Source organism: Salvia splendens, chromosome 21 (assembly GCF_004379255.2).
Source record: "Salvia splendens isolate huo1 chromosome 21, SspV2, whole genome shotgun sequence".
Classification (NCBI taxonomy): domain Eukaryota; kingdom Viridiplantae; phylum Streptophyta; class Magnoliopsida; order Lamiales; family Lamiaceae; genus Salvia; species Salvia splendens.
In genome coordinates, this window is record NC_056052.1 from 6,475,971 (window position 1) to 6,499,519 (window position 23,549).

The following is a 23,549-nucleotide window of genomic DNA, read 5'->3' on the forward strand; positions in this document are numbered from 1 at the left end:
TTAAATTTATACTCTACTATTTTTAATATTCTGTTTTTTCTATCGGCCGGTCAATGCATGGTGACCAAGGGTGTGGGGTGGCTGATTTATTATTATTTTTGTAAAAAAAATCGTTTTTTGATATCACCCATTTCATATCAAATTGTCAAACTTCAATCTTATTCTCACTATTTTTCTCTGTAATTTTTCTGATGCATCTGCCTCCACACAATCAGCCCAGCCCCAGTCAAAGTGGCTTCCAACTTGACCCTTCAGATCAATGTGATGGTTCTTAGGGCCTCCACAGTGGGGCGCCCTAAAGCCCGCTCTATGCACCGTCACGTCAGTATTTTATCTTCCTCCTATTCCACCTGCAGTGGAGCGTCCTAAGCATTTTACTATTATTTTGTTAATTAATTTAAATGTTTCCAAATATATAAATGCAAACTTAGAAAAAACACAACGATTAACTAAGAACGGCAAAAAATTCATTGATTATAAAAAACGTTACACGGGTTAGAAATAAAAAAATTGACTATGCTACAAAAGCCCCAACTTCCGGCTCAACTTATCGATCAACCTCTGGAGGAATTCGGCTCTGGCCGGATTCGTACACTTCATAAGGGCATTGTGCGTATCCAACAACGTTCGTGCCGTCGAAGCCGTTGCTAAATCCGCGTAGGCAAGTGTCACCGGGGTCGGGGTCGGGATCGGCGATAGGGGGGCGAGGAGGATGTCGCCTTCGCCTTCCCTTTGTTCTTCGCAGCCTTGACGCCTATGGGACGCCGCCGGGAGGACATCGGTGTGCCGGAAGTCTCTTCCTCCGTGCACGTCTGGTTGAGGTCCACCGGACGAGTTCCGCTTTAGCTGGTAGTCTAACCACCAGTGTCGGTGGTCTTCGTCCTCTTCGCCGCACCGGTGTACAGAATCCCGCCTTGAAGTGCCTAGATGTTGAAATGCTTGAAGTCGTCGTACATGGACTGGTACGACAACAACGTTCTATCGCGCACGTCGCTCAAGCTCTCGCCACTTCCCTGATCCCTCGAGTACTTCTCGTACTCCGCCGCGAACAGGTTGACTTGCTTCTTCACCTGATCCCAGTGCTTGCAGAGCTGCTTCCGTTGGCGCTTGTACGCGCTCGGCGGCTTCGCCTCATTGTAGCGCTCAGCGATGCGCTCCTAGTACGCGAGCTGCCTTTGGTTGTTCGCGAATATCCGGTCCTCCGATATATCCACCCAACACCTCGCCAAGACGAGGGTTTCATCCGGCTGGTAGTTCGTACGGCCGGGGCGTACTCTTCACAAGTTGTCGGAGGTGGCAACTTGTGCGCCCAGTGCTTGGTCCGCTTCTTTCTGGCGGGGGCGGGGGCGGCGTCGGCAGGGCGAGTTGGAGACAGCTCCATGTCGGAGAGACCGTACGAATCCGTACTGAAGTCCGGATCGTACTGCGTGTTGGCGTCGAACGACCGATATTCACCAGGTTGTGTACCCGGCCATCGTGCGCCATCTCCAAACATCGGGCTACTAGGACTTGAGTATCCACCGGAATCCATTTTATAGTAATTTGAGAGTGTAAAAGTTAATCAAAAAGTTACAAATGAACAGTGAAGCTGGGGTATATATATAACAAAATTTTCGAATTAAAAAAAAAACTATAATGCATTGCATCGTCCGTGTCGCCCACAGTGGGCGGACGATGGCGTGAACGATGCCCTATCGTCCGCGGAGCCACAGTGGCGGACGATAGCGCGCCCGATGCATCCAGCGCGCTATCGTCCGCCCCACTGTGGATGGCCTTAAGACGTACAAGTCATCGATCCTCATCGGGCGCGCTATCGTCCGCCCCACTGTGAATGGCCTTAAGACGTACAAGTCATCGATCCTCAAGGACATGCTGGTGATGTCTGAAAATCGAGCGACAATGTCATCATACACTGATTCGGCTGCTCGAGAAAAAAAATACTATATGAGAATTTAGATGATGATGCTTGAAAGGGTGAGTGTTCGAATTTCTGTTCTGATTTTTTCTTAATCTCATCTGATTCTACAATCTAATTTTTTATAAAAAAAATTAAATCCGAATCAAATTGATAATCTGAAAATCTGAATCCAAAAATTGGAAATCCGAACCAAGAAAACAGGTCATAACTAAAATATCCAAAATTGCATAAAAATATTCTAAAACCAAAACTCCAAATATTATACTCTCCCGTCCCACAAGAATATGCACTCTTTCTTTTTTAGTACGTTCCACAAGAATATGCACTTTCTAATTTTGGTAACTCTTTTTTTCTCTAATGAGGTGAGACTCATTCTCCACTAATAATACTTTAATTACTTTTTCTCTCTACCTCTCTCTTATTTTACCAATTTTGCATTAAAACCCCCACTGAACCCAAAGTGCATATTCTTTGGATACGGATGTTTAGTACTATGTGCTATGTTGAGCAACGAGACACACTTACTAAGTTTTCTCTACTATGTTTATACTTTTCCACATATCTTTATTTTTTATTGTTCTACACCAAAATTCTAAACTCTTTATTCTTTGATCTCGATAAAATCATCACCATAACATTCATTACAATCTCCAACACAAATGCCAAATCATCAAATATACCAATAGAAAGAAAGTTTCACGATCTCCGGAAACTCCACAACAAATAGAGTTTTACTATATTGCATATCGTTGCGGTTGAAACTATATTGTGGCTGAAAAGGACAATGTTATCGTGGATACTATATGCTATACAAATCTACAATTTTTTTTAATTATTAATTTTATATTAAAATCCGTGTAATCATTACCAAGATCTTCATTGTAAATAGGAGTAGTAAATACTCGCTGGTTGAATAATTAATATACGTAATGCTTTAATATATTATCTATATATGACATTTTGGTAGAAACATATAAAAATGGACAGATCCGACGCAATTTACGCTGATTTCGGCAATTTCTTCTCTCTCATCACTCAACTTGTCGACAAAGGATAAGATTTTTATTGCATTCTTGTGAAACAATGGCGTCTTGTGACACCCAAAACTTTGTACACCAAAGTGGATTCGCATGCAAGTTCACATGCAGTAGCCTTACTTTTTTAGTTTAGGTAATTTCATTGGCTCACATATATATTCCATCAAAATAAATACACATTTGAATTTGACCAATCACGGGTTCAACAGCTTCACAAAATGTTAAAATTTTGCAGCTGCAAAGCTTCAATTTTTTGGGGCCCACTTCTGCCTGTTTAATGTCAAGATTGCTGTCACTACTCAATCATGCCTTAACCACTATATGCAATGTAGTACTTATAATTTCAATTAAGAAGAATTTTAGTGGAAACTCATAATTTTGATATGATATCTCAAAAAAAGTAAACATCTTGTGGTTTTGTAGACAATCTAAGACAGCACATAGTTTTGGACTCCATTTTGCCTATAAAAGAATTGGTTTGCAACACATCCATACCTACCCCTCTCAATCATGGGCAACCCCAATCTCTTCCAAACCCTAATTCTTCTTCTCAACTTGGGGTTTTTGCACCTCTCCCTAGCATGCCCATATTGTCCAAACCCAAGCCCTAAACACCCACCAAAGGTCAAGCCACCGCCGCCTTGCCCGCCCGAGTCGCCACCCTCTCATCACCATACCCCTCATGTGCCTAAGCCACCCATCCACCACCCCCCTAACCACCCGAACCCATCACCGCACGTGCCTAAACCCCCCGTTCCCCGCCCCCCGCTCAACCCTAAACCGCCACATACCCCTAAACCCCCCATTGTATACCCCCCGGTCAACCCTAAACCACCCATTGTATACCCCCCGGTCAACCCTAAACCACCCATTGTATACCCCCCGGTTAACCCTAAACCACCCGTTGTCTATCCCCCGGTTAACCCTAAACCACCCGTTGTCTATCCCCCGGTAAACCCTAAACCGCCCGTTGTATACCCCCCAGTTAACCCTAAACCACCCGTTGTATACCCCCCAGTTAACCCTAAACCACCCGTTGTCTATCCCCCGGTAAACCCTAAACCGCCCGTTGTATACCCCCCGGTTAACCCTAAACCGCCCGTTGTATACCCTCCGGTCACCCCGGCCCCACCAACCAATCCCGGCCCCCCAACCGTGACCCCACCGACAACTCCAACCCTACCGCCGCCAGAGACGCCATGTCCGCCGCCTCCACCGCCCGTGTCGCCGCCACAAACATGCCCGACGCTGAAGCTAGACGCGTGTGTGGACGTGCTAGGCGGCTTGATCCACATAGGGATCGGAAGCGGGGCGAAGGAGACGTGCTGCCCGGTCCTCGGCGGGCTGCTGGACCTAGACGCGGCGCTGTGCCTCTGCACGACCATTAAAGCGAAGCTGCTCAACATCAACATCATCATTCCTATAGCTCTTCAACTCCTCCTCGAATGCGGGAAGACTCCACCTTCTGGCTTCCAATGCGCTGCTTGAACAATCTATGCTACCTTTCTCCAAAATTAATTGTGTTAGGGCTTATCGTTTCCTTTTTTTTTTTGAATTTGCGTTGTAATTTTCTGATTCGAAACGAACGTTGGTACTACTATTCGTAACATGGATTTATCTTTTTTTGCTTTTTTTTTACTTGAGATTTGATGCAAATGAATTATTAGTAACAACGTGCAGGCATGAATTATTGAAGCCTACTTGATTATTCACTGTGCACAAAAAAGGTTCACGGATAATATTTAATCAATTTAGAAATTTATGGGCCATCGTCAACCTTTATGGCAGTGTTAAATCATGTATTTTGGCTTTTTCCTGATTTTATCCGATGCCTTTATTTCTATATTATTCACGTGCCTCATTTAGTCATTTGTCATTTCCATAGTATTTTAATTTTGTCGAGTGTCATTTCCTTAGTGTACATGACAATTTACATAAGGAATTAATCGTGTTCAACATATATTAGGTCGAAAGAGGGAGTGGGCTTTGTTATCTAAACTAATATTATCAGAATAACTGTGGATAGTTATCATCTAAAAATAATTATCAGAAATTTTGTAATATATGTCACCTAAATATAAAAAGAAAAAAGCTTTTTAAAAGTGCAAAATAGTACGAACTTGATATATTGGTTTATTTGTAAAAAGTGTGATGAGGGCCGAGAAATGAATTCGGGATTAGGCCCAAAAACATTCTGAGATTATACTATATAATATGTTGAGTAGAATTCTGAGCCCAATAGGGATTTATATACTAGTACCTTTGTTTTCAGTCCAATTAAAAATTCAATTTGTTGAGTGGAATTTTTAATTGTCTTAAAATTATTGTCTAATTTGTTAATTATGGAGTCTAATTTATCTCCTACCATGTTTATGATTTGTTTCCTTGAAGTATTTTTTCCTTGTGATATATGTTTCCTAGTTTGACTAGAATTAGGGCTCTCTAGTTGCTTATAAATAGAGGTGCTCCATCATTGTTAAATTATGCTTATTCTGAAATTATATAGTGAAATCCCTGGCTTGGCATCGCCCCCAGACGTAGATACACATTGTATCGAACTGTGTCAACAATTTCTTGTGTTCATTCTCTTTCATATTCGTGATTGCCTATGTTTATTTCCCAACAACTGGTATCAATAGCCTAGGGTTTAAGAGGCAGAAATCACGATGGGGATCGACGAGAAAATTGCTGTAGAGAAGTTCGACGGATCTGATTTCGGATTTTGGAAGATGCAGATTGAGGATTACCTGTACGGTAAAGATCTCTGGAAGCCTTTAAAAACCAAACCCGAAAAGATGGAACAAGAGGAGTGGGAGCTGCTGGATAGAAAAGTGATGAGCGCGATTAGGCTATCGTTGTCCAAGGATGTGGCTTATCACACGACTGCAGCAAAGTCGACAAAGGAGATGATGAAGATCTTGGAGGACATGTATCAGAAACCATCAACGACAAACAAGGTACATCTGATTAGACGATTGTTTAATTTTAGAATGCAAGAGGGAAAGCTGGTGCAACAACATCTCAACGAGTTCAACATGATTACTTCGCAACTGAACTCGGTTGATATAAAATTCGATGATGAAATTCGTGCCCTGATTGTGCTATCGTCTCTGCCTGAGAGTTGGGCTGGCACAGTGACAGCAGTTACTGCTGCAGAGACAAACCTAACAGTTGACAGAGTAAGAGATCTGATGATTGGTGAGGAAGTTCGCCGGAGAGAATCAGGATCTTCTACTTCGGGATCAGCACTGAATACAGAATAGAGAGACAGATCGAAGGGAAAGCAAAATCGTGGAAGATCAAATTCCAGAGGAAGGAGCCAATCCAAGAAGGATTTGAATAAAGTTAAATGCTGGAATTGTGATGAGTTTGGGCATTTTAGAAATCAGTGTGAGGCACCGAAGAAGTATAAGAATAAGGATCAGAAGAACAAGAAGACAGCAAACGCTACCATGTCTGATGACGATGGTGAGGCGTTGGTCTTGAGTGTCAGTATTCCGATGGAATCGTGGGTATTGGATTTTGGAGCGTCGTTCCACTCCTGCAGCAATGTGGAGATAATGGAAGACTACGTTTCTGGCGATTTTGGGAAGGTACATTTGGCTGATGACGAGCCCTTAGATATCATGGGAAAGGGAAACGTGAAGGTAGTGAAATGGATCCGTGATAAAACTGAATGGAGTCAGACACATTCCTGGATTGCAGAGAAGTTTGATTTCGATTGGGCAGCTTGATGCTGAAGGGTACACCGTGACGTTTGGCTGCAACAATTGGAAGATTACCAAGGGAGCTATGATAGTAGCTCGAGGTAAGAAGGAGGGTACGTTGTATACCACAACTAACTCCAAAGATTGCATTGATATTGCAAGTGAGGCAAATAATACAGATTTGAAGCACTGTCGTCTTGGCCACATGAGCGAGAAAGGGATGAAGATAATGTGCTCAAGAGGTTTACTGCCTGGCCTGAAAACTGTTGAAGTTGGCCTGAGCGAGGATTGCGTGTTTGGGAAACAGAAAAGGGTGAGTTTCTCAAGAGGAGGCAGAAAATTGAAGACACAGAAGTTGGAGATGGTCCACACGGATCTATGGGGACCAGCACCTGTGAAGTCCCTAGGAAGCTCTGAATATTATATGACTTTCATTGACGACTCTACTCGAAAGCTATGGGTTTATTTTCTGAAGAGTAAATCCGATGCGTTTGACGCTTTTAGGAAGTGGAAAGCCCTTGTTGAAACTGAAACCGGGCTGAAGGTGAAGTGTCTAAGATCCGATAATAGAGGAGAATATGAACTTGCAAAGTTCAAGGAGTACTGCACCGAGAATGGAATCCGCATGGAGAAAACTGTGAAAGGAACTCCACAGCAGAATGGAATCGCAGAGCGCATGAACAGAACGTTGAACGAGCGAGCAAGATGCATGAGATTGAAAAGTGGATTGCCAAAGAGTTTTTGGGCAGATGCATTCAACACAGCTGCATTCCTAATTAATAGAGGTTCATTAGTTCCCTTGGAGTTTCGGATACCCGAGGAGGTTTGGACAGGAAAAGAGGTAAATCTATCTTTCCTACGCATCTTTGGTTGTGTTGCTTATGCTCATGTTAGTTCCGTTGAGAGAAGTAAGTTGGATGCTAAATCTATTAAGTGTACGTTCATTGGTTATGGAGGCGATGAGTTCGGTTATAGACTCTGGGATGAGCAGAACCGTAAGGTTATTCGCAGTAGAGATGTCATTTTCAATGAACAAGTATTGTACAAGGATAGATTGGAGGCGTCGAGTCCCAGCAGTTCTGAGCCACAAGTGGTCGAGCTAGACATCTCAAACTCGAGTGGGAGCAAGGAGAGTCAGAATACTGAAGAGGTGCTTGAAGAAGAACCAAGCACTCCACCACCGACTATTCCGCTGCCTAAATCGACTAGAGAGCGACGTGCACCTGATAGGTACTCGCCCTCTAATTTCTATTTGTTACTTACTGATGGTGGTGAGCCCGAGTGTTATGCAGAGGCAGGAGAAGGCCCTGATAAACGAAGGTGGAAAATTGTCATGGATGATGAGTTTGCCTCTCTTCTCCTGAATGGCACATGGGAGCTTGTGGAACTTCCTAAAGGGAAAAAGGCATTTCATTGCAAGTGGGTCTATCGAATCAAATGTGAAGCTGATGGTAGCAAGCGCTACAAGGCTAGGCTGGTTGTCAAGGGATTTGAGCAACGATACGGTATTGATTATACAGATGTGTTCACTCCTGTTGTGAAACTAACTACTATTCGTTTAGTGTTGAGTATGGTAGTTGCAGAAAATCTATTGTTACATCAGATTGATGTAAAGACGGCATTCCTTCATGGTGATTTGGAGGATGAGTTGTACATGACACAGCCTGAAGGACTCGTAGTAAAAGGAATGGAAAATCTTGTGTGCAAGTTGAAGAAGAGCTTGTATGGTTTAAAGCAAGCTCCAAAGCAGTGGTACAAGAAGTTTGATGGATTCATGATGGAGATTGGCTATAAAGATGCAACGCTGACCATTGTTGTTACTACAAGAGGTTTGACAAGAGCTATCTTATCCTGTTATTATATGTTGATGATATGTTGATCGCAGGAGGTGATCAAAAGGAGATGGATAAGTTGAAAAGGCAATTGTCTGAACGATTCTCCATGAAAGATCTTGGAGAGGCTAATCAAAGTTTGGGCATGAGAATCGAGCGTGACAAGGCGGCAGGAAAATTGTATCTTTCGCAAGCTGCTTACATTGGTAAGGTTTTGGAAAGATTCAACATGGATAATTCGAAGCCAGTAAGTGTGCCTTTAGGCAGTCACTTTAAGCTGTCGAAGAAGGAGTCGCCGAGTACAAAAGAAGAACGTGCTGAAATGAAGAAAATTCCTTATGCTTCAGCAATTGGCAGTATTATGTATGCAATGGTGTGTACGAGGCCTGATATTGCATAAGCAGTGGGAGTAGTGAGCCGGTTCATGGGTGATCCGGGCAAGCAACATTGGGAAGCAGTTAAATGGATCCTTCGATACTTGAGAGGTACTACAGAAAGTGTCTTATGCTTCAATGGCAAGAATGTCGAGCTGGCAGGTTATGTGGATGCAGTCTTGGCGTCCAATGATCTTGATGGGAGAAGAAGCACAACCGGGTATGTATTTACTTATGGTGGTACTGCTATTTCATGGACTTCTAAGTTGCAGAAGACTGTTGCTTTGTCTACTACGGAGGCTGAATATGTAGCTGCGACAGAGCCAAGCAAGGAGATGGTGTGGTTGCAGAGTTTCTTTGATGAACTTTGGAAGGAGAACAAGAGTAGCATACTCTATAGTGATAGTCAGAGTGTTATTTTCTTGGCGAAGAATCCAGCGTTTCATTCTAGGACAAAGCATGTGGAGTTGAAGTATCATTACATCCGACACCTAGTGGAGATGAAAATCCTGCAACTTGTGAAGATACTTGGAAGTGAGAATCCTGCAGACATGTTTACTAAGGTGGTGACCTTAGAGAAATTGAAGCTATGCATAGCTTCAATTGGCCTTGGAACTTGAAGAGAAAGTTAGGCGATGCTAAGCGGATGAAGGGATGAGATCACGAGGAAATGGTTGTTTAGGAGTTGTTAGTCTCCAAGTGGGAGATTGTTAATTATGGAGCCTAATTTATCTCGTACCATGTTTAGGATTTGTTTCCTTGAAGTATTTTTTCCTTGTGATATATGTTTCATTGTTTGACTAGAATTAGGGCTCTCTAGTTGCTTATAAATAGAGGTGCTCCCTCATTGTTAAATTATGCTTATTCTAAAATTATATAGTGAAATCTCTGGCTTGGCATCGCCCCCAGACGTAGATACACATTGTATCGAACTGGGTCAACAATTTCTTGTGTTCATTCTCTTTCATATTCGTGATTGTCTGTGTTTATTTCCCAACATAATTGTGTTTCATGTTAAATTATTAGTTTGATCAAATCGCACGAGGTACCTTGTTCGATGAATTCGATTTAAATGGATCTAGCTAGTGGACGGCCGGCTCATCCATATCGAATCATGTAAATCAGCACAATAACTAAATCAACATATGTCCAAAACTCAATAAACATATGTTAAGAATTGAATCATTATACATTAAAAACTCAATCTAACATATACTATGAACACAATAAAAAAAATTACAATCAACATATATTACAAGCTCAATCAACATGTATCACATATTGAAATCAATATATAGCCAAATTTGTACAAATGAAAATACTCATTGGAAAAATAATAATAAAACGACGATTTCGACCCTTAAACGATCTCCCTGGCCAGTTTTGCACCCACCATGTGAATTTGAAGTCGGTTCTGAGATTATTTTCTGATTTTGGCATTTTTAGCTAGTACTACTTTTTTTATACAGATTCATTGTATACATATTAGCATCTTAAATATGAGGATTATCGATGGTGCATATACTGATTTTTTAGAGTACAAATTAAATCCAGATTTTTGTATTTTCATATAAAAAAATTTACAGTCAAATATAGTATATATAATTAAACAATTAGGATTTCGTAAGAATCCTTGCAAATAAGAGATTACTCCCTCCGTCCATGATTAAATGCCTCATATATGACCGGCAGAAAAAGTTAGTGGAATGCAGGATACTTTTATACGTTGGTTTTATAAGAAAATGTCAGTGGAATGAAAGGTACATTTTCTAAATATAATAAAAGTGAAATAAGACATTTATTGGCGGACGGACATAAAGGAAAAATGAACATTTAACGGCGGACGGGGAGGGGGGAGTATCGTGTAAGAGTCTAAAATGAATAACGTGGAAATGAGGCCAAGTAAAGTAGAAATAAAATGGCTAGTGTTATAGATTATATTCCCTTTCCGAATAGAGTTTGTTAAGATAGGTTTAGGGATACATAAAGTTAGTCTTCAAGTATGATTCTTATAGCTCACATGCATATATGTATTCCCGCTCTGTAATTATTCATCACTATTCTCCTTTAGAAAATAAATAATATAGTGAAAAGGATGGAGATATAAAATATAATATCCCAATAAAAAGTAGTAGGTTAAATTATTGAGTGGGGAGGCCCAGCTCTCCAGTATTTAGGACAGAGTGCAGTTGGATAAAGAGAAAATCAAAGAGGTTGTTTTAATGGAGGTGGTGTTGATCCCATGGCCAGTGATGGGGCACGTGCAAATCGTGGAGTTTGCGAAGCTCATCATCCACCGTCAAACTCTTCTTCCTCCCGGTATGCATATTTCACTTGCTTCTTTTTTAGCAGACAATAAACTTTTCTTCTTTGTTTATTTTTTATTTCTACTCTTCGTTTATCAGTATAGTCGTGAATGCATCCAATACTTACCTCTCTTTATTTTATTTGCGTTACATTGATTCATTTTTGAGATCTACGACCTTCATTATTATACTATGGTTTGATAGTCAAGTTTTAAATATTAAATGTTAATGATTTCTCTTCCACAGTCTACTATGGCGGACGTACTTTTCCAGTAGATTCGGCTAAAAGTTGTTTATTTTATCAAATTTAAAAATAGTTATAAAAAAAGAATCTACTACTATTAAAGCTAGTTATACTTTTCTGTCTGTCGTTAGGAGTCTAATTTTTCTATTTTAGTCCTACCGCGAACAGAAGTTCTGTTCATCTTTATTATAAATGGTGGTATTTAATAGAATCTCACATTCTACTAAGTCATTCTACTCGCATTTGATTTAAAACTAATATATACAAGTGAGACTTAAATTCCACTAATTTTTTTCCAATCTACTTTTTTTTAGCATTTTTTAAAATTCTTGTCGAAAAGAATTGGGACTCATATTAGCGAACGGAGGGAGTGCGTAAAAAAACTATATTGATTTTTAATTAACCTTAATTCACAACCAAGAACTTTTTGTGGTTGTGAAATATACTACTATCATAATTAATGGGTTTAGTGGTTTTAAATTTTACGCAAAATATAGTCATTTTAATGATTGCGAGTTATAGAAAAAATGTGGTCAATTTACGTCCAATAAGTGCTGTGGTGAATAATACTCTTTCGTCCTAAGAAAGATGACACCTTCCTTGAGGCACACAGAAATTTATACAACTTTATTTTATATATTAAATGGAGAGAGAGTAAAGTATGAGAGAGAGATAAAAGTGTTTCCATTTTCAGTAATGGATCATCTTGATTGAGATAAATCAAAAAGAAAAGTGGGTCATCTTCGTTAAGACGGAGGGAGAACGTCCGTAATTGTAAAAGTTATTACTCTCTCCGTTCCACAAGAATATGTGTATTTGGTTAGATATAGATTTTAATGCACATCGATAAAGTAAGAAAGAAACAGAAAGAAAAAAAATAATTAAAATATTATTAGCGGAAAATTAGTATCAACTCATTAGAGAGAAAAGACTTTCCAAAATTCAAAAATGCATACCCCCTTATCATAAGCGAGACGCTTCATTTTTGCACTCGTTTTGGAAAAATGATGATAGAATAGTTAAAGTGGACTCTTCTCTTCTCTTCTCTACATTATTCTTTCTTAGCTTACATTCTCTTCACTTTAACTATTGACTCTTCTCTACATTATTTTCTCTTACTCTACATTCTTTCACATTATTTTCTCTTACTCTACATTCTTTCTACTTTAACTATTTTATAAGTATAGTTTTTCTGAAACGAGTACAAAAAAGAAGTGTCTCGTTTATAGTGGAACGGAGAGAGTACTATTATGAGACGGACTAAAAAAAAGAGTACATACTCTTATAGAACGAAATGAGTGTTTTATAGTATGAGTAACAATTAAAAATGATATGCTAGATACTTTAAATGGGTATCATCCATAGCACCAAACTTATTTTTAATACTACACGTTTAGCGTTATTTATTTTATTCCTTTTGTTTGATTTTAAGTACATTACTAAAATTTTCATTTTATCAACATCTAATTTATTCATTTTCTCTATAACTTCATATAAATGAAATAAATGACAATTTGAGAAACGATTTTTACATATTGTCGTATATTTATCTTGTTACGTGTGTAAAACAAATAAACAACTGTTAACCTGCATTAAACAAGTGTGATGCTAACGGACAGTGTATTCTTATAATTTGCGATTATAAGAATACTACTAGTACTATATTTTGTAAATTAGTAGTAATTTTTACAAATAACTGCAAAATATGGTGAGATTTGAAATGAAAAGATTATGCATCAATATTGGATTTGGAAGCATGCAGGTAAAACTCTCTCAGTCACCGTCCTCCTCATGAAGCTCCCTGACTACATCGACTCCGTCAGCAGCTCCTACGCCGACTTACTCTCCTCCTCCTCCACATCAGCCGGCGCCGCCGTGCACCTCAACTTCGTCCACCTCCCCGCAACCGAGCCTACGCCCGAGTGGAGCGCCAGAACTCGGGGTTACTTCGTCCACAGCCTCGTGGTGAGCCAGCAGCCCAACGTCGCCGACTTCCTCCGCTCCCGCCTCCCCAACGTCGCCGCCGTGGTGGTCGACATGCTCTGCACCTCCATGATCGGCGTCGCGGCCGAGCTCGGCATCCCTGCCTACATCTTCTTCACTTCTCCCGCCAGTTTCCTCGGCGCCATGCTCCACTTCCAGACCCTCCACGACGAGCAAAACGACGACGTCTGCGCACTCCAGGACTCGGGATCCGAGCTGGATATCCCGAGCTTCAGCCTCCCCCTGCCTCCTAGCGTCCTGTCTCAGGTGCTGGTGGTTAGGAGCCAGTGGGAGGATAGGTTCCTTCACTATGCTCGTGATTATAGGAAGGCTAGAGGAATCATTGTCAACACTTTTGTTGAGCTCGAGCCTCATGCGTTGGGATCGTTCGTCGTGGATTCGGCATATGGCGCTGCACCGGTCCCACCGGTGTACTCTGTTGGCCCGATTTTGAACCGTGGCCCTTCTCATAAAAGCTCCCCTGAGGTTCTGAAGTGGCTGGATGAGCAACATTCTGGATCAGTGGTATTGATCTGTTTCGGGAGCCAGGGGAGTTTGAGCGAGGTTCAAATACGGGAGCTGGCAATCGGGCTCGAGCGGAGCGGCCAGCGTTTCCTCTGGTCGCTCCGGCGCCAGGCACCGAGCAGCCAGAAGGCGAGCTTCCCGGGAGAGTACGAGAGCTACAGAGAAGTCCTGCCGGAGGGGTTCCTAGACAGAACTAGTGGAGTGGGTAAGGTTGTGGGGTGGATACCACAGCTGGAGGTGTTATCCCATCCAGCTGTGGGCGGGTTCGTGTCGCACTGTGGGTGGAACTCGGTGCTCGAGAGCCTCTGGTGTGGCGTGCCCGTGGCGACATGGCCTTTGCACTCAGAGCAACAGATGAACGCGTTCCAGCTGGTGAGGGAGTTGGGGCTGGCGGTGGAGATCACGCTGAGCTACTTGGAGAGGAGCAGGGATGGGTCAGTGGTGGCCGTGGCGGAGGTGGAGAGAGGGATAAGGGAGGTGATGGAGAGTGGGAGTAAGGTGAAGGAGAGAGTGAGAGAGATGAAGGAGAAGAGTAGGATGACTGTGGTTGAAGGTGGATCTTCATATGCTTCTTTCAAGAGGTTAATTGATGATATGATGAGCTATGCTTCAACCTAATGAATTCATCAATCATTTTCGTGACACATTGAGAGACTTGATTTGTAATAAATGTAACACTAAAACATGACAGCAACTTTTTAGTTGAAAACTGGAGTCACGAATGCAACATTATATGCTGAGTTTTTGTTAAAAAGGATTCTAGCAAAGATCAAAAGAGGTTGAAATTACAACTTTGCAAATGAACATAAACACCAAATACAAACTAAGTTTCATAAGCATATACAGTTTCCTTTCCAACCTTACCAGTATAAAACTATATGATTCGCCAGAGGCCGAGTTCTAGACGAAAGAACGGCTTTAAAGAACGAAAAACAAAACGAACAAAATACAGTAACAACCTATGAAATCGACAAAACAAAAGAAAGAATTCTAGAATAGTTTATACAGGTTTACTAGCATGCAGGTTGCACCTTGCTGCAGCAATCAACTGGTTAACTTACAATCATTTGGCTTCGATTTTGTCATCACATTTGAGATCACTTTCGTAATATTCCTCCTCGTCGTTGAGGTCTCCACCGTCGTAGTAATACTCATCATCTCCATAGATGTCGTCCTCCTCCTCTTCACTGGTCTCATACTCCAATGCTGGCTGTCCCCTTAAACTCTCTTGAATACGATCTCTAATGGCTGTCCCCTGAGAAGAAGTTCAGAAGATTAAAAATTGGAGCATGTATCTAAATCCATAACAGTACTGCTTACCATTTTATGGCAACGTTCCTCAAACATCTCAAGAAACCCAGCAACCCATCGATCAGCATTTTCGACCCACACATTGGGATTCATGCCGGCTGTTTTCGCTGCAGTTTGTATCTGAAAGAAGATGATGTTAGAATGAAAACATGAAACAACAAATGTCGGTCGTAATCCAACTTTTCCATCTGAAAGAAAGTGAACCTTTTCTCCCACTTTTTCTTGTTGTTCCTTGACAACCTCTTGCAACTTTTTCAGTCTCATATTCACTCTCAGTCGCTTTTCCTGCCAATGAGAAAAGAACGATATCATAAAAACGCCAGCCTCACTGAAAACTAATACCACTGATCCCTTTGGCACGTAACCAGATAGACGAATCGAGGTACATTAAATCAATTGATGACATCAAAACAAGAACAAGAGTATCATGCCTTAACGTAGCTGACATTAAGGTCCTTCCTTGAATACCCACGGTCTAAATTGCGCATCACATATTGGTTATAATCCTTCACTATCCTCATAATTACATCTGAAGTTGAAATCCCATCAGTCCTTTTAGTCTCCTTGAATCGTCCAACAGCTTTCACCTGAATTTAGATATAAGTAAAAGATGATTAGTAGGCTTCAGAAGTGCAAAAAAGACATCAGAAATAACATCTACGTAACCAAAAGGACAATATGCGAACAGAAGCAATGCTTACAAATTCATAAACATCATTTCCAGCTCCGCTAGTATCTGCGTAACTGAAAAATAGAGGTTACATCATCATAGGGGAGTAAATGCTCGGTTACTGGAAGTTCAAACACGTTTTCAACTATACTTATGTACTACTCCAGTTCACAACAACAACTAGACCAGCTATTAGATGTCAAATCCACTAAATTTCGCTCCAGTGTTGAAAAGTTAACGAACATTCACCAAAAAGATTATTTGGCAGCATAGCCGGGGATAATGTTTAACATGATCACTAAGGTTTAGAAGACTAATGTTTGTAGCCATTAGTATTGGTTTTAGGAACTTCAACTGATCTAATCTCATATCCATTGTAAATCCCTGGCACATTAATATCAGACCTCAAAAGACACTATTACTTCTGTATCAAATTGCTACAGCCTCGACAAATAAATCTAACAAATGTTACAAATCAAAGAACCACATATATATAGTCTATAGTTTTAAAAACTTTTAGTAACTGTGTCAAATTCCTGTCCTGAAAAGGATGTTTCTAGATGAGAAAGGCTTACGGAAGAGAATCATGAGCCACGTAATCGATACGGTGCTTGTCAAGAAACTCTTGATTAATTACCCACGGAGCATCAGGGATAACCTCATCCACCCACCTGCCATTGTCATGTAGAAAACCTTAACATGTTAAATTACGGAATATCTCGTGCAACCAAGCATTTAGACATACGCATACTAATTAGTATCCAGATGACATGGGATTGGAAACAATGAAAACATTAAATCATAAACAATTCTCTCCCAAAAGGAACTTGATCCAGATGGCATATCCATAATAGATGCATATAAGTACACTAATAATTCGTGCATGGAATAATGGAACCACAATCTAGAGACTGGCAAGATTAGGATTAATAATGCATCATCTAGTGTATCACCAAGAAATACATACGAAAATAAACATGAAGTGCAAGGGAGTTGGAAACAAACTTGCAATGACGAAGGGATTCATATCGCTCAGCGTCATTCATAACAGTCTTTCCCTTGTACTTATGCGTAGTGGCATCATTGCAGCATCCAACCAGCAAATACGTATTGGGAAACCTACGGAGAAAGGTATCACCACTCAGACTAATAGTAATTGAGTGAGAGAATACGTTTAAGCATCGTCTCTTGATGGCTTAACATCAAATTCATCAAGACATTCATAAATTCATCTCAAAATAATACTCCAATGCAAACGGAAGTAAAAAGCTGAAATATAATGCTTCAGATTCTCTCCTTCAACATCACAAATCGAGCAACCAAAATTTCATGCAATTGTCGAAAGTAATCGAAATTGGAAACAATCATCACAATTCTCCCCTTCAGCAACACAAATTGAGAAACAAAAATTTCATTCAATAGCCGAAAGTATTGGAAACAATCATCACAAACAATTCACAATCAATGACGCGACCTCCGAACTGCAATCAAGCTAGCAGCCGCGATCACGGTCGAAAGCGGATTTCTCAGCAATTAAGCGAAATCAGGTGATCGTAAACTGAATCAATGAGAGCGAGAATAACAACAGCGCAAAAAAGGGGAAAAACGCACGAGAGCTTCGCTTGTTCGAGGGAACGAGCGTGGCCGAAGTGGAAGAGATCGTAGATTCCATCGGCGTAGACGCGTACGGGGCGATCAACCGGAGGCCCGCCGTTTTTCGAGCTCGCAGCATCGCCGGCGCTGGTCCCCTGCTGCTTCTCCTCTGCTTTTCCGGTAACTTTATCTCCCATCGCAACCGTTTTTTTTTTATCTAAATCTCTCTGTGATTATAACTTTAGCATTTTAATTTATTCGACATCATTCCGATATTACCGCTTCATGCCTCATACGGTCGCTTATTATTAATCGCAAATTAAAGAGAATGAAAATCTTAGTAAATTCCTTAATATGGAAAAATTAATATATTATCATTTGTTTTTTTTTTACTTAAATGTGTGATTTCTTGGTTGATTGATTTTATCTTATCAAATCAAAATACCACATAAATTATGAAAAAAGTAACTAACTGGAGTGTAAAATTTGGATAAAATATGTTTTAGAGCATCCACTATAGGCAGTCTTCCCCAATAGCCCCGCCCCCTTTTTTTGTCCATAGTCCTAATTTTTTTGTCCACAGCCTCATTATAGGCGGACACTTCCAATAGCCCCGAAATTTTATAAACAATTTTCATTTTAATTTTTTTGTTTCGTTTTTAAATCAGCTAAATTGAAATAATTATAAAACGAGGTAATTAAGACAGAATATTCGTTGTATTGGCAAAGGTAAAATTATACAACAAACGTTAAAAAAAATACAAATAAAAACGCTGCCACCGTCTAATCGGTGGCGGAGTCTGATTCCTCATCCTCTTCTTCGTCGCCTTCTCCGTCTCCCTCGCTGCCGCCATATCCCGATTCGTGCGAGTCGGGGGGATTCGTCGTCTCTACCGTGCATTTTTAGAGAGTGAAAGTGTAGATAGTGAATGAAGGGAGAGTGTGTGAAAATGGGGTAAATGGATGGTGGAGGAGTGGTATTTATATGGGAAATTTTTGAAAAAAAAAAATAAATAAATAAATTCAAGGGGGCGGACGCCTATCACCACGCCGCCCCACTATAGATAGCCCCGTCTATCGCCCCGCCTCGCCCCCATTTTTTCGTCCGCCCCGGGGCGGACGTCCCTCCCACTATAGGCCGCCCCGTCGTCGCCCCCTCCGGGGCGTCCGCCCCATATTCCCTATAGTGGATGCTCTTAGGACCATCTCAAGTGCAACTAATTAAAAATTTTGAATAAATAAGTATATTAAAATTTTAAATATATAAATTAATTCCAGTAGTAGTAAAGTATTCGAAATATACTATCCTCGTCTATGAAAAATAATCATTTTTTTTTATTTTGGACCGTCCACTAACATCAACATTTATCTATTTATGGTAAATATTTTATCTTTAATTAGGTAGATCTTATTTCATAAGGGCATCCGCAACGCGGGCCGTCGGCGTTCCGCGGGCCGTTCCGCCGGAACGAAACCGCGGCGGCACGCATTGCAGCCTCCGTTCCGATGTCAAACCGTTCCCAAACTGTGCCGGGTGCCGACGGCACGACCCGCGGCACGGTCCGCGCCGCCACGCGCTTCGGCGACGTGGCTTCTCCCCGCGTCGTGCGTGACGCCCACTCGCCAGTCCGCGAGTGGGCGTCGTCACTTGCTGAAGCAATAATTCATTTTTTTTAAAAAAATTCGATTTTAAATTTTTTTTTAACCGTAATATTACCGTTTTTTTAACATTTTTCATTTTTTTTTAATTTTTATTTTTATTTTCTTATTCTATAAATACTCATACTACTTCATCCTCATTTCACACACAACTACACATCTATTCTTCCTAAATCAACTTCATTTCCTCTCCAATTTTCATATTCAATCTCTTCACAAAATGTCCGGCGACGGCAACTACGGCGGTGGCGGCTCCGGTGGGTGGGATCTCAACGCGTTCGGCGATTGGGAGACCATGTACAACACACTTGGTGGTTCCAATTCGTCGACGCCGGGCACCCAGGGGTCGGCGACGCCGGGTGGGTACCAACCACCCACTTTCGATGTGGATGCATACGCTCGACCCTCTGCCTCGCGGCCTTCGCAGGGATTGTCCCAGATTCGGGAGGATATCCCCGTTGCACCCACCCAGGGAGGAGGCCGAGGCGGTGGAAGCTCTAGGGCTGCGTCTGAGGCGGCCGAGGAGGAGGAGGAGGAGGAGGAGGAGGAGGAACATGAGGATGAACCGGAGGATCTGGGTCGGCATCCGTACAGCAACGAAGAAACAAAGGCGGTGTACAACGCCTGGCTCACCGTCTCGTACGATCCCATCGTCGGGAATCAACAGGCCGCCAAGTGCTTCTGGGAAAAGGTCTGTGATGTCTACCACCAGACTAAGCCGAAAGGGGCCCGGAAGCGCAAATATACAATGCTCTGTGCTCACTTTCGCCGAGTCGACGTACAGGTAAAAAAATCTGCGGCATCTACTCGCAAGAAGCGGCGCAATACCAAAGCGGAGCTTCTGGCACCGACATTCTGAGGGCGGCTTTGCGCGCCTTCCACCAGGACACCGGTAACCAATACAAATATGTTGATATTTGGCAGCTCGTCAAGGACGAGGAAAGGTGGGCCGACGGTGTCCGCTCCAGCTCGGGCTCAACCTCAAAGCGCACGAAGCACACGGCGACCGGCAACTACTCGTCTGGTGACACCGGTGAGGCCAGCCAGGGTGAACCGCAGGTGTTTGGGAGTACGGGGTATCCAACGCCCGACGAATACGGCGGATCCAGCCGTGGGCGCCGTCGGCCGCAAGGGACGAAGGCGGCGAAGGCGGCTAGAGCGAGGAAGGGCCGAGGCGAATCAAGCCAGCCGGCCTCGGGATCGGGCTCGCGGGGACGCTCGGACACACTTATGGTGGCGTACATCACCGCCACAATGGCGGACACTTCCCGCTTCTCGTACGCCCAATTCACGGCCTGGTGGAACGGAATTGTTGCTATGGCAGCACAACTTGACCTTCCGACTCCCCCTAAACCTCGACCGCCTCCGGAGGATGATTCGCCGGCGGAGTAGTTTTTTAATTTTCCCACGTTTAATTGTGTGTTTTTTATTGTGTGTTTTTTATTTTTTTAGGATTTTAATTGTGTGGTTTTTATTTTTTTAAGTTTTAGTTGTAATTTTTTTTAATGTTGTGTGTTTTTAAATAAAGTGTGTTTGTTATTTAATAAATCGTGTTTATTTTAATTGAATTGAGTTGGAAATAAAAATAAAAAATGAAATTGAATGAATAGTAATTTAAGGAACGGTTAAGGAACAGAGGGTTGCAGGTTCCGTTCCTTAGTTAAGGAATGAAGTAAAATAGTACAGTGGGGCCCTCAAATAGTAGTTTAAGGAACGGTTTAGGAACGGTATAGGAACAACGTTGTGGATGGCCTAATAGCAACACTTCCCTTATTTTTTTTTCTACCTCTCTTCCTTTATCAATTTTTTACATTAAAAATTGTGTCCTTCACAACTAACAATATTTTTATAAATGGAGGTAGAATTATATTTAGCACCAATTAATTAAAATATGCCTATTTGACACGATACATGTTAAAATGAGTACTTACTACTATAATAAATAAGATTTTGAAATTATAAATATCATAGCTAGGCGACCAGTTATTATTCTACTACTAAATTAGAGTGTGAAATGGAGTCAATATTCAAGCTGGAAAAAATTGCCGGTTCATATCAATTACTACTACTAACAAAAAAATAACACATGATTTTGGAACAAAGCAAATTATTGTGTCCAATTATGCAAAACGCATATGAAATGGATAAATCTAATTAAATACATACCAATTCGGATCAAATATTTTTGAAATTTTTTATTACTACAAATTTTTTAATCTCGAAAGATCTTAGTATAAATGTAATCCCTCTTATTCAATTCAACATCAAAAAAAAACAAAGTGGCCTAAAATAGGCAGCATTATTTGTATGAGAAAAGAATTTACAAAACCTAGAAATGAAAAGTCAGCTGATCAAAGCATGTAGCTCTCATAATCACGACTTTCATTTGGCGAAGAAGACTCCGGCGGAGCGCCACCGCCACCGCCTCCGCCGCGCCCATGCACGTCGGCTACCGTGAGCACATGGCGCTGCTGCATATGGATCGGATATTGGACATGAGATTGAGCTCCTCTCCCTTGATACAAATTGGACCGCTGCGTGAAATCGAACATCCCGGCGGCGTTGACGAGGTGGCCGGGCGGCGCGGCGGTGGACGTGGCGGCGGGGATGCCGGTGAATTGCTGCACCATGGCGCGGAAGTTGGTGGTGTCGGTGTTGAGCAGGGTGGTGGGAGTTCGCCGCGAGGCCCTCGAACGCCGCCGGATTGGCCTCGCTCCGCGGCCTTCGTCGGCGGCCGGAGTGTTGTTACTTGCGGCGGCGGTAATTGGAGGGGTGTTTGTTTGATTTTCATTGGTGAAATTGAGTTGCATCCAATCGTGAGGATATGACATTTGAGTGCTTTTTTTTTCCTTTGCCTTATTTTTGATGTTTGATAAATTGGGAAGATTGAATAGTTGATTGGGGTGGTTAGGAGTATTTATTGAGGACTACGATTGTTCGATTTCCATGTAATATATATAGTTATAATGTTGCTAGTAGTATGATGTTAGGTATACGTAACAAGAATTTTTATGCAAATTAGAATTTTGAAAGGCTAAAACTCTAAAATTGGTGGTTTTTTAGATCTACATATTAAATATGCTATCTCCTGGTCCTAAACAATATGTTTTAATTCTTGTTTAAAATTTTCGTTAAAAATTAACGCCCAACCACATTTTTACCTAATTAATGAGTGAAATATATCTAAACATATTTTCTAGCATCGGAAGCTAAAACACTTGATCTATATGACCAAATAGATTTTTTCGTGCAAATATACAAGACAAAATTTGAATTTTAAAAATCACGATTGACCATTAAACAAATAAAGACAATTATTTTTCCTTCGATAACAGTGTTCTGACGGAAATTTTTCGTTTCCGTTGGTAAGTTTTTAGCGACCGGCTACGGTCATTTCGTTGTATATTTCGTCGGTAACATTGTTTACCATCATCAGTAATTGCCGAGGAATTGTCCTCCGTCGGTGATGTCAGCAGGAAACCACCATTTTCTGTAGTGAACTATGGACCAATGTATAAAGTGTAGGACAAAAATTCCGCTCACTTTTTTAATATTTTTAAAAATTCGTGTCACCAAGAAATGAGACTTCTAATTGCGGACACAAGAAGTATTTTTAAAGAAGAGTTGATGAAACTTGTAGACTAGTCAAAGCAATGACTTTTCTTTAATATTTAGTAATTTAGATTATCGTCACTAATATCAACTTATAAACCAAAAAGAATGTAAGGTGAGAGTGATGTGTGTTAGGCCATCCACAACGCTGTTCTTATACCGTTCCTTAAACTACTATTTGCGGGCCCCACTGTACTTTTTTACTCCATTCCTTAACTAAGGAACGGAACCTGCAACCCTCCGTTCCTTAACCGTTCCTTAACCATTCCTTAAATTACTATTCATTCAATTTCATTTTTTATTTTTATTTCCAACTCAATTCAATTAAAAAAACACACTTTAATAAAAAACACACAACATTCAAACAAAGTTACAACTTAAACTTAAAAAAAATAAAAAGCACACAATTAAAATCCTAAAAAAATAAAATTACACAATTTTAATAATTTCATCCGCCAAAGTTTGCCCAAATGTGCTCAATTAGATCCTGTTGGAGTTGGGTGTGGGCGCTAGAGTCGCGTGTCCTTGCACGAATAGATAACCGTTCTTGTATAGACGGATGCGCTCCACTTCGAGGCGGACTACTTGCGGTTGAGCTTCCAGGGGATTCGGGGTCGAACCAATTTCCCGCCTCGGGTCCTTCGTCTTGGACAATCATGTTGTGCAAGATTATGCACGTATACATGATGTCGACCATGTTCTCCATGAAATCGACGCTGCCGAGCATGCAATCGACGCTGCCGAGCATCCCGGGGAATCCGTGCACTGTTTCGTGAAG

At 41.3% G+C, this 23,549-nt stretch overlaps 4 protein-coding genes across 4 annotated transcripts; 2 read left to right on the forward strand and 2 right to left on the reverse strand.

The window, feature by feature from the left end:
- The first annotated feature begins 3,435 nt into the window (after positions 1-3,435).
- LOC121785171 (36.4 kDa proline-rich protein-like) lies at positions 3,436-4,564 on the forward strand. Its single transcript, XM_042183550.1, has one exon. The coding sequence runs from the start codon at positions 3,466-3,468 to the stop codon at positions 4,441-4,443; it is 978 nt and encodes a 325-aa protein (XP_042039484.1). The 5' UTR covers positions 3,436-3,465; the 3' UTR covers positions 4,444-4,564.
- A 6,469-nt stretch (positions 4,565-11,033) lies between these two features.
- LOC121783487 (anthocyanidin 3-O-glucosyltransferase 2-like) lies at positions 11,034-14,680 on the forward strand. Its single transcript, XM_042181576.1, has 2 exons — positions 11,034-11,187; positions 13,181-14,680. The coding sequence occupies exons 1-2, from the start codon at positions 11,091-11,093 to the stop codon at positions 14,542-14,544; spliced, it is 1,461 nt and encodes a 486-aa protein (XP_042037510.1). The 5' UTR covers positions 11,034-11,090; the 3' UTR covers positions 14,545-14,680.
- Positions 14,681-14,686: 6 nt separating this feature from the next.
- Positions 14,687-17,747, reverse strand: LOC121783488 (choline-phosphate cytidylyltransferase 2-like). The gene is made up of 8 exons (XM_042181577.1): positions 17,519-17,747; positions 16,913-17,026; positions 16,483-16,578; positions 15,939-15,981; positions 15,669-15,824; positions 15,442-15,522; positions 15,247-15,357; positions 14,687-15,181 (listed from the first exon to the last, which is right to left on the reverse strand). The coding sequence occupies exons 1-8, from the start codon at positions 17,695-17,697 to the stop codon at positions 14,990-14,992; spliced, it is 972 nt and encodes a 323-aa protein (XP_042037511.1). The 5' UTR covers positions 17,698-17,747; the 3' UTR covers positions 14,687-14,989.
- Positions 17,748-21,387: 3,640 nt separating this feature from the next.
- On the reverse strand, positions 21,388-22,067 carry LOC121784479 (VQ motif-containing protein 22-like). The gene has a single exon (XM_042182613.1). It carries the CDS (start codon positions 21,988-21,990, stop codon positions 21,511-21,513), a length of 480 nt encoding a protein of 159 aa, XP_042038547.1. The 5' UTR covers positions 21,991-22,067; the 3' UTR covers positions 21,388-21,510.
- Between the last annotated feature and the right edge of the window lie 1,482 nt (positions 22,068-23,549).

Bases quoted from the DNA above. Each gene is read 5' to 3' on its own strand.
- LOC121785171 (XM_042183550.1), top strand. From the start codon at position 3,466: ATGGGCAACCCCAATCTCTTCCAAACCCTAATTCTTCTTCTCAACTTG.
- LOC121783487 (XM_042181576.1), top strand. From the start codon at position 11,091: ATGGAGGTGGTGTTGATCCCATGGCCAGTGATGGGGCACGTGCAAATC. The intron at 11,188-13,180 runs GTATGCATATTT...GGAAGCATGCAG, and splicing joins TCAAACTCTTCTTCCTCCCG to GTAAAACTCTCTCAGTCACC.
- LOC121783488 (XM_042181577.1), bottom strand. From the start codon at position 17,697: ATGGGAGATAAAGTTACCGGAAAAGCAGAGGAGAAGCAGCAGGGGACC. The intron at 16,579-16,912 runs GTTTGTTTCCAA...TGACAATGGCAG, and splicing joins GAATCCCTTCGTCATTGCAA to GTGGGTGGATGAGGTTATCC. The intron at 15,982-16,482 runs GTAAGCCTTTCT...TCTATTTTTCAG, and splicing joins GTGGCTCATGATTCTCTTCC to TTACGCAGATACTAGCGGAG.
- LOC121784479 (XM_042182613.1), bottom strand. From the start codon at position 21,990: ATGTCATATCCTCACGATTGGATGCAACTCAATTTCACCAATGAAAAT.